The sequence below is a fragment of the Mesitornis unicolor genome, unplaced genomic scaffold, assembly GCF_000695765.1.
Source record: "Mesitornis unicolor isolate BGI_N332 unplaced genomic scaffold, ASM69576v1 scaffold27423, whole genome shotgun sequence".
Lineage (NCBI taxonomy): Eukaryota > Metazoa > Chordata > Aves > Mesitornithiformes > Mesitornithidae > Mesitornis > Mesitornis unicolor.
In genome coordinates this window covers 1-11,137 of record NW_010173028.1, presented here as the reverse complement: position 1 = coordinate 11,137, position 11,137 = coordinate 1, and the positions used below count along the sequence as shown (strand labels likewise).

General features: G+C 40.7%; 1 protein-coding gene across 1 annotated transcript in view; it reads left to right on the top strand.

Annotated features, from left to right (window-relative positions):
- Nucleotides 1-8,791, top strand: part of CPB2 (carboxypeptidase B2 (plasma)) — a 15,649-nt gene extending 6,858 nt beyond the window's left edge. Inside the window, exons 5-11 of the mRNA XM_010180591.1 lie at nt 451-552; nt 1,132-1,236; nt 3,493-3,609; nt 4,575-4,665; nt 6,341-6,543; nt 8,395-8,479; nt 8,607-8,791. Coding sequence (XP_010178893.1) covers nt 451-552; nt 1,132-1,236; nt 3,493-3,609; nt 4,575-4,665; nt 6,341-6,543; nt 8,395-8,479; nt 8,607-8,791 — 888 coding nt within the window. The remainder of the gene's footprint in view (nt 1-450; nt 553-1,131; nt 1,237-3,492; nt 3,610-4,574; nt 4,666-6,340; nt 6,544-8,394; nt 8,480-8,606) is intronic.
- Nucleotides 8,792-11,137: the final 2,346 nt, after the last annotated feature.

Below are 11,137 nucleotides of genomic sequence, written 5' to 3'. Positions count from 1 at the left end.
AAAGAAATCATCAACAGGTAAATAATTACAATTGTATTGCACAACCAGTGAGAGCTGTAATTACTGGAATGCCTTCATAGAGAAGTAATGAGGCACCAGGCAAAATCTCTCATAGATGTTTTGCCTCAACATCCCATTCAAATGCAGCCAACACAGAAGCAAAATGAAGTCATAAACCATCACATAAATATCTAAAACATGAAATGAATAGTAATTTAACAAAATATAACTAAAGAGGAATTGCAGGGCTGTACGTAGACTGTCTTGTAACTCAATCTCACTGTTTGTTTTAAGAGAAATCAGAGTCAGGCAAGTGGTAAGTGGTCTGAATTTCTAGTTTTTCTTTCCTATCAGCTGAAGAGGCATGATTTGGGGATGAAGAATGAATTCAAGACCACTTTCAGGAAAAAAAGTATGGAAAAAATCTATTTACTGACTTCATCCTTACAGATATATCATTGGATGGAAGAAATAGTGAAAGTCCATTCTGACCTCCTCCAGAAAATATATATTGGATCATCATATGAAAAACGACCGCTTTATGTTCTGAAGGTACAGCTGTGACTTACTGCAAAACCTTTCCAAGTACTAATGTAAGCAAGTGATGGAGTTTGGCCAGAACACTTTCTTAAATCTATACTTACATGCATATTTTAATAATTGTGTAAATTTTTGTCTTTTTTAGAAGTTTCCTAAGTTCTTCTCATAAGGTACATTACCTGTGACAAAGGCATTTGACCACATTAAGTTCCTTGTTGGGTCACAAAGGAGTTATATCTAGGCCATCATCCAAAGGCATGAAATACAGGCATGGTGGATGCCCTCCTCTGTTTACTATGAAGCCAATCTATTTTGTTGCCCTGCATAGTTAATGCTTTACTCTCCTAGCCTCAGGTCTTGCTGCAGTCTTGGTGCCCAGGTCACCCACGTGTTTGCTTGCTGCAAACAGTCTGAATATGGCTCTCTGACTCTGTGTGAATGTAAATGAGAGCAGTTTCCTGGCCAAAGATCAGCCTAAGCTCTCCCTACAAGACGGATGCTTTCTTTTTCATCTTGGTTACACTTTCACTTCCACTTCTATGAGGTACACTTTACAAAGGTGACATTTTAATACAATTTCTCTTTTGTAAGCTTTCTAAAAGCCAGGAAAAATTGAAAAGTGCCATATGGATTGACTGTGGTATCCACGCTAGAGAATGGATTTCTCCTGCTTTTTGCCTGTGGTTCCTAGGCCATGTGAGTAGATAATCACATCCGATTACTGTTTTCAAAGCAAAGCAAAAATTCTTAATGTCATTTAACTTCTCTGTCCAGTTGTGCGCTGAGCTACATAAAGTCTTAATCCATTTACTTCCCCAACACCAAAACATCAGATTTGTGTCTAAGCTGCATACGTATCTGTGGGTGTGTGTGCGTGTATGTGTGTGGTGGTAGATGGAGGTGCATGTCCGTGAGAGAGATAGAAAGTCACATGGGTCGAATGCGAAGGAGCTATGACGTATTCACAAGTATGAAAGAAACTTATGTGCACCAAATTCAACAGAGACATTTACAATTATGAATGGTCAGGGATGGAGAGGGCATGCCAGGAAAAGCAAGTATTTGGTAATCTACTAGGGCTACATCTATACCATCACATAGATCCAAGGAACGATCGTGGTTCTTGGTCACATAATGCATGGTGGATCTTGCCCATATCTCTCCAGCTGGCACTTCCTGGAGTAGATCAGAGGGCACCCACAGTGAGCTCAATCTGTCCTACAACCCTTGGTTTTTCCCAACGTGCCTTCCTAGAGCAACATATACCCCACATTCACCCATGCCAGGCATGCCATAGCTCCACACCAGCATGCACACTTAGCCTTGATGTGCAGTCATTGATGTCATCTGATCTTTAATATCTACACTGCTCAGGATAGTGAACAAAGGTATGCCAAAAGATACCTCATCCATGGTTTGCACACAGATCTTAACATATGTTGCCCTGTTTGTTTGCTTTTTTTAATTTAAGGCATCTCTGCTCAACTCATGCTGAGCAGCTGGCCCAATTCTTAGTATGGACCAGGGAAAGGCCCCTAAGGCTTTTCTGGCCCAGACAAGGTTGCCCAGCTTGCTCAGTTAATGTCCTGAGATATTATTTATTGTTATTTTTTTCACAAAAGCAAAGTTCACAGTAAAAATAAGATAGAGGAGACTGAGACTTCACAATCACCAGTACTGTAGCCAGAGCAACAACATAGATGAGTCCTTGAAGCATGAATTATGGTTGGGCTGTGATAGAACTAAATAATGATGGCAATAATAACAATAATGATAAGGTGTTTATTTTCATCTCAGTCACAACTATAAAACCTCAATGACTATAACATTTGAAAGAAGATTGCAGGAGTTAGGGACAGATACAGCCGAATGTACCTTGTGACCCACTGATAATCCCAGCCTTCAAGATTCCCTCGCAGAGAAACGCATTTGCCCTTTTCATGCTGCTCCAAATAATTACCAGCTGTGCTGTCACTTTGCCAGTGACATGTCCCTGCAGCATTTTTCAGAACTAACAAGCTGAACATTTAGTTTCTCCATCCTCTTGATCTACTTTACATGTTTTAAATTCAAATTCTATTTCTCTGTCACTTCATGAAGTAACATTTTAAAATTTGACATTAATACATGTCTGTACACATACATCAAAATCTGTAACTCTCCATTGCAAATCCTTGGCCCTCCTTATAATGTTTCCACTCTTCATAATTTAATTTTGTTGTTAGAATGTAAAAAGATTGACATTCCTCATTTAAGTTAGAGAAAGCCCACTTCCTGAGGAAAACTAGGAAAGAATTAAAATGAATGAAAGTGCTTTACCGAAGGTATAAATTGTTTTAAAAAAAGGTATTATAATGAGCTTAAACTATTCTAATAGTAACAAAACCACTTATCTAGCTTAAAATTTATCCCTGTGGGGTGGACCAACAACCAGGTTAGGTATCACTAAAGCCTTCAAAATAGGCTGTGAGGCAAAATTAGCAATGTATCTCTTACTGGCTCTTTGCATACAAATGCATTGAACTCACAAAGCAATCAGCAGAAATAATGTTATGCACAGCAACCATGTGAAATGTTTCTTGCTATTTTTGTGCTTTATTTATTTTTTACTACTTTTCTGGTATTTTGAGTGGGAGAGAGGGTTCCCATCATTTCTACAAGCAGCAAAATCTCCAACCATCCTATTAACTCTCTCTCATGACCACCCGTTAACATTAAAGGATTACAGTGCACCTGATTGACTGTCAGTTTGATCCCTACCCTCTGCCCAGCACTTCTAGCCAGAGCTACTTTCCCATTTAGCAGTTTTTGCGATGTGATGTGCCTCTACCAAGAGGCAGACTGGTCTGATAATTGCACAATCATTTCACATACACCATCAGATGCCTTCCTAGGAAGGTAAGAAAATCACTATTACTGATGCTCTTAATAGGTTTCCTCTGTGCTTTACAGGCAATCCATGTGCGTGAGAGAGATCAGACCATGATGACACTTCTGGAGCACTTTGATTTCTATGTCATGCCTGTGATGAACGTGGATGGCTATGAGTACACATGGAGCCATCCCTCTGTACGTAGAGCCTTTGCAATATACTGATGTGCTATTTATGGGGATTATCAGTGTGCATGTTTAGGGTGTAATTCTCTGCTTGGAATTTCTCCATCTCTTCCCTATATAAACCTCAGCAAATACTGCAACTAATTGGCATTTGACCCACAGTACCTTTGTGTCTTCCAAGCTGCTGGAAATGCATTCGAGAAATGCATTTGGAAATTACAGAATCTCATCCTGGGATATTAATACTTCCTGATGTCAGAGAATGCCTGTGTCAGCCTTCAGCAGCAAGGTAACAAATACAGGCACAATCCAGCACAAGCTGAATAGCATGCTGCGTCAGATAAAACACAGCAAATAATTCACTTCTTCCTCCTACGAGGTAGCCCCGTTCTTCAAGTACTTTTTGTTTCAGATAAATGAAAGTACAACAGTTATTATTTTGCCTAGGATTTTATTTATTGTTTGGAAATTCCGAGACATTGAGATGGTTCTTTGATTTTTAGATCCTTCATTCAAGCTAAAAAAATTAAAAAATTCTCCACTCTTTTACTCATTTGATTTTCAACCCAGCTTGGCTCACATTGTGATTGCTATGCACATACACCTCAGCAGTTGAACACAAAATTCCAACTTTTCACATGCTGTCAGCAGTGTGTACAGAAAGATTGGACTTAAACTCCTAAAACTCACATACCTGGCCAAACAGTATGTCTTCTCCTCTCCTTCTAACATCCAAATCCATTGAAATCATACCAGACGTGACCACGTCTTATCCTACCTAACATTTTCTTTTAACATCCTGTCACCTCACTGACAATCAGGTTGTGGTTTTATACTCTTCCTTGGTCTTTTGCCTCCTCATTGGCGCATGACCTGTGGAGGTACAGGTGGGAAGAGACATTTAACTAACCAGTGACATAGTGCATCTTTTTTCTCACCTCTTTACCTGAACATGGCTTATGTGTCTCTTTCCATAGAATCGGCTGTGGAGGAAGAGCCGCTCATCACATGGCAACAGCAAGTGCATCGGTACTGACATGAACAGGAATTTTGATGCACACTGGTGCGGTATGACAACATTTCCTTCCTATTGTATTCCTGCCTTGCTTTATCAGCCCTTAAAATTCTTAATTTTGAAAACATTTTGATGTACCATTTCACAAAGTTGATATAAAAGACAAATGCAGCTGTGTATCTGTTGTGAACCAGTGAACACTTCCCTGACTTGAGATAATTTTTGCTGGGACCCAGAATTTTTCCTGCCTGGATGTCACACCAGGGACCAATCCCTTCCCAGCACAATAACAACAGAGAGGCAGACCAGGACACTGGATCCCATTCCTTGCATCGCACCATGACACACTGGGTGCAAGAAGCAGGGGGCAAGGACGAAACAGGGAAGAGGTGGCCCTTGCCATACCACCCAATACCATGCACCACTCAGCTGAGTAGATGCTTCACTGTGTTGTATGAACTGATCACAGTTGGTCATTCTTCAGTAATGCCTAGCTGACCAAGATTTCTTGGCTCTCAGTGTTTGTTATCGAGTCTGTATCACATTTACTTGCCTGTAGGCACTTCAGTACTTGACAGGTTTTTAAGAGTCTGCAGAATAGCTGTATTAAAATTTTCCCTATAGAACAGATCTGGCCTCACTCAATACTGGCACTAATGTCATGCCTGATTTTCAGCCATTGCTGAACAGGGAAAAAAGATGTGTATTTATCATCCATGGTTATTATATGGAGAAAAACCTACTTTTTTCAGGTAAAAAAATTATGAAGATAGAGACCAAATGCTTAGATATAAAAGTGATATTCAGTATAAATAGGTCATAAAACCAGAACTTGGAGAAGTCTGAAAAAAGCCTCACTTGGACATGTTCCTATGTGACCCTCTCTAGGTGATCTTGCTCTAGCAGGGGGGTTGAACTGGATGGTCTTCAAAGGTCCCTTCCAACCCCTACCATTCTATGTTTCTGTGATTCTGTGACTGATATTATAAAGGCCCTTGCAGTATCTGTGGAACAGTTGCATGCATGAAAATACAGGTTTACTCTTGACATCGACAACCAGGTGCCACCATATGGCCTAGTCCTTCTGTCTATCACAATTACATTTCACACAAATTCACCTGTACGGAGCCTTGGGACTTATATTTAACTATAGGAACTATAAAAACTAATTAACTATATAAACTAATTAACTATATAAACTAATTAACTAATTAACTATATAAACTATAAAAATTGTTAAGTGTTTCGACAGTCCAGATATGCTCGTCATTACTTTGTGGCACACTATAGATCCTCCCTAGATATCACTGTCACCAGAAAACATTTCCTTCTGTCCTTTATCATATGATAAGAGATTGTGTTGCTTCTACAGGGCTGTTACTTTGCAGATATAACTGGCATTATTCATTTCTGGAAGATGGACATCTGTTGAAGTGTACCAGTGCCCAGGGATGAAGAAAGTCTTGCAAGTGTTAAAGTACTTAGTGAGCTTTACATCTGCATAAGATTTAAGGATAAAATGTTTATTAAACATACAGATTGCACCAAATGGGAAAATTTACAAAATTTATTAAAACATGGAGAGCTAACATCTACATTTAACACTAAAGATCCTAGCTGCTTCCAGAAGGCTATTTGGTCTTATTCTGATGATAGCAAAAATGGTGAGGAACAGAAATGCAGAAGGGAAGCAGCTAAGGAGTAACACTGTGCGCCCTTTTGTAACAGGGGAAGGAGCATCTCCCTACGAATGTCAGGAGATATACTGTGGGCCCTACCCGGAGTCTGAGCCTGAAGTGAAAGCAGTGGCTCGCTTTATCAGACATCACAAAGACATCATTAAAGCATACATAACCATGCACTCTTACTCCCAGCTGGTATTATTTCCATATTCTTACACTACAGACAGAAGCAAAGACCACGATGAACTGGTAAGTCTTCCCATCTCCTGAAGTTTCACATTTATTTCATGTGTATTTATTTCATGTATTTCTTGTAATGAGGGAGTCACAGTGCTCTGAGGATCAAGAATTAGGAAATGAGATTTCTCTTGATGTTCTTAAGAACCTTAAAGAAGCCTAGGCTGGTCTAGCAGTGTGTGAGTCAGCAAGCTTCTTCTGAAGACTATGGAAAAATGAAAATTTTTACTCCAGATTGATAACACAGCAACAATGCCTGATACGTTGAAGATGCTGCTTGCATTTTTGGACACCTTGAAAAGATATTTGTGCAAATTCCTGATTATGTTGCATGGTTTATACAAACTCTGAAATTACCTGAGTGTGTAGCGGAAAAATACACTCCATATACCTAAGCAATGAGGTATTATGGTGGGTATTTGCTGTTTCTGTTAATGTGTTTTGCTAAGAATACTTATTTTAAATGGTCCTGAGGGTAGGACAGAAAAACTATCCTGCTTATGTAGAACTTTATTGTTGAGCCACCAAATCAGACTAAAAAGACAGACAGAGTTCAAAATAGAAAATAGCCGCTGCTTTTTCCCTCTGAACATAAAACTCTGGGTTTGTCTGGATCTGGAAAGGATATTCAGGCTAAAATGGGATTTGCTAAAACAAAGTCATTAATCTGTAAGAGCAAGTGGACAGCTTAGTAATATTTTTCCTATGTAAAGACATCAAGTTCGCTAAAGCAGGGAATTCCCTTTCCTGCACTTTGTAGACCACTTTTGGTGTTTCCTAAACTCCAGTTGCTGAGGCAATGAATTCTTTTATCTGCAACAAAGGCTCCTTCCCAGCAGTAAGAAAGGAGCATAAATTATGTAAAGGGGAGCAGTAAGCAGGTTTGCAGGTGTTGGGATTTGCCATATGGGGAGACAGCGCACAGCTGAGGCGGACAGGTCATTTCGCATGTTACATGACATAAGAACAGACAGTAAGAAAGTTTATAAAGATGTAAGATTGACATTTGCCCACACTGGCAACAATCACCTACTGCTGGCATTGTTACTGCTTTTCAACCTTATGCATCTCCCATGTCATTTAATGTATTTTATTTTAAAAAATGTATTTTAAAAACAATTTTATTTAAAAAATAAATGTCTAGATAAAAGGACTGCAAAAAGTACATAATTAATGCATTGGAAGCATCCTACTCCATCAGACAAAACCACATGCAGTCCATTATAGCATTTCTGTTGGTTACTAGTGCCAGTGTGTTAAGAAGAAATGAAAAAATCCAGTAATGTAAATACAGAACAAACTAACCCCAAACTATATATATTCTTATACTGTCTTGGTTACTGTTTAATTTCCTAAATCAAACTACTTTATATACTTCATTTAAAAAAAGGACTTGAAAGTGAACAGTAATAATATGTTTGTGACTCCTTCCCTGTAAAGTAGAAAGAGATGCACTAATTCTGGGCATTTAAGTCTTCTTCATGGCTTAAGAGTAGAATTCCCCCAGTGAAAATATTTTTCTGCTGTTTTGTCAATACTGCGTAAATAAACAGTGACTTAAATACTGTGGTGGAAAAGGAGAAATATGAGACAATGGGGGAAAAATGGTTTGACAACAGTTTGTTACGTGAAGCAGGTGGTTAAGGTCTCATCTATACTTTTTTATCTAGCTACAACAGAGATGCAATCTGTAGCATGGGCATATGCTGAAAATTTTAACCACATTCTGTGGGCTTTCTAAAGCCTTTTAGAAGAGTATTTAAAAAATGCGAGATCCAGAGCACCGTGTAAATAAAACCTAACTGCATAAATATTAACTATTATCACAAGGGTAAAAGCTAATAATGTTTTATTTAATTTCAGGAAAGTCTGGCAAATAAAGTAGCTAAAGCTATAAAGAGGACAACAAGGAAAACCTATAAACCTGGTCCTGGTGCACAAACAATCTGTAAGTATGATTTTTGCAACAACAGGCGTGATAGCATATCCTTGCTAGCATGAGAAGACAGCTTTTGAACAGAAAGCTGAAGCTCTGGTTTAACGTAACTCTTACCTATTTTCCCTTCCTCATGCAGATTTAGCTCCTGGAGGGTCGGATGACTGGGCTTATGATCTTGGCATTAAATACTCTTTTACCATTGAGCTTCGGGACACAGGAACTTACGGATTTTTGCTTCCTCCTCAAGAAATTAAACCAACATGCTTAGAAGCACTTTCTGCTGTCAAAGAGATTGCTCAGCATGTTCTTCAAAATTCATGATGTTGAATATAATTTATTTCAGCATGATTGTGTTTAGTTAGCTCAAATAACAATAATAATAATAAGATTGCTGGTTTGTTTGAATTATTTATATATAGGCAAAAAAGGGATGACTCCACCCTCTATACTTCATTCTAGAGTACATCAGTTTTTTTCAGACGCATTTACATACCTATACCTTCAATGATAGTTCAGTGTAGCATCCTGTAAGGACAGCAACACAGATTGCAACAGTGCTGCAAATACAATATCCCAGCAATTAACTGTCAAATACACAGTAAAAATCTGCATGGAAAAGTTATCTTGCACCAGGAGGTGTTGGTCCATTACAGTCCCTGTAAGAAAGGCACTCAGACTCCATAAGGTAACATTTAAAATGTTATTTATTAGAGATAACACTGTAAGGGGAAAATAGCACAGATAAGACTATCTCCCTCTAGATTGTGGGAACCCCAGGTGGTGTAGCATCAAATGGGCCTCTGATTGACCTGTGGTGTGCTGGGCAGACCCCATCCATAGAAGAAACTCCTCCATTCGAGCTATTATAGGATTTTCTTACAAGAAAACAATCCTATTCATCGTTTCCACTGTCAAGCAGAAAGGATGTTCTTGCTGCACTTTTAGATAAAGGCAAGGACACAACGGTGGCCAAATCACCGATACCAAGTGAGAGCTGCCCATAGGCTTCTCTGCTACAATCACCTGGCTAAGTTTATTTATCACATGGCCAGGGGTTTGTGCAGCACAACACAGGCCTGAAGACCAGGCCACATGTGCAGTGTTGCGCAGGACTGGCCTGGGTCTACTCAGGTTCACCTGGATCACCAGCTCCTCCATGTACAGTGGTCTCCTCATCAGGACCAATAAATGTCTAAAGATGTGCTTGCTACTGTAAACTTCTGATCACAGAATCACAGAATCACAGAATCACAGAACGTTAGGGATTGGAAGGGACCTCAAAAGATCATCTAGTCCAATCCCCCTGCCGGAGCAGGAACACCTAGATGAGGTTGCACAGGAAGGCGTCCAGGCGGGTTTTGAATGTCTCCAGAGAAGGAGACTCCACAACCTCTCTGGGCAGCCTGTTCCAGTGCTCTGTCACCCTCACTGAGAAGAAGTTTCTTCTCAAATTTAAGTGGAACCTCCTGTGTTCCAGCTTGTGCCCATTACCTCTTCAGTCTAATTCAGTAGCATTTTAAGCCCCCCAAATAGGGCCATCGTGTTGCTGCATCTCAGTACTTCAGTCTTAAAGCAGCTTGTGCTTTTTTGACTTTTAAACCCCTTTGGGTCAATTGCCACAGTGATGGCTGGGAAAGCTGCCATCACAATGACACACCCACTAAATGCAAGAATGGCACTGAAGGTGAGACCCAGAGATCCTCACTGGAGGGCAAGGATGCCATCCAAAGGGACCTTGCCAGGCTTGATGAATGAGCCAACATGAACTTCATGAAGTTCAACCTGGCCAAGTGCAAGGTCCTGCACGTGGGTCAGGGCAATCCTCGGAACCAATCCAGGCAAGGGCATGAATTGGTTGAGAGCAGCCCTGCAGAGGACTTAGGGATTCTGGTGGATGAAAAATCAGATGTGAGCCAGCAATGTAAGCTTGCAGCCCACAAGACCAACCATATCCTGGGCTGCATCAAAAGCAGTGTGGCCAGCAGGTTGACAAAGGTGATTCTGCTCCTCCACTCTGGTGAGATACTACCTGGAGTACTGTGCTCTCCAACAGGACATGCATCTCTTGGAGCTGGTCCAGGGGAGGACCACAAAGATGGGCAGAGGGCTAGAGCACCTCCCCTGTGAAGAAAGTCTCAGAGTTGGGGTTGTGAAGCCTGGAGAAGGGAGACCCTTGTGGCCTTTCAATATATAAAGGGGGCTTGTGAGAAACATCAAGACCTTTTATTGAAGTCTTTAGTGACAGGACATGAGGCTGCAGCTTTAAAACACTGAAAGAGGGTAGGTCTGGATTGCACATAAGGAAGAAATTCTTCACTATGAGGGTGGTGAGACACTGGCACAGGTTACTGAGAGAAGGCATGGATGCCCCATTACACCAAGTGTTCAAGGCCAGGTTGGATGAGGCTCTGAGCAACCTGATCTAGTGAAAAATGTCCCTGCTCATGGCAGGAGGGTTGGATTCGATGATCTTTAAGGTCCCTTCCAATCCAAACCATTCTCTGATTCCCGTTACGCCTCAGCCATGCCGTTCCTCTTCCTCGCAATCTCGATCGGCCCAGGCTGAGAAACCAGACTAGCAAACCCGCACAGCCCAGGACAAAGGCCTGGACACGCCGGGGGCGAGCACCCAGAGGCGCCACAACCACCCCCCCAACGAGCTTCCGC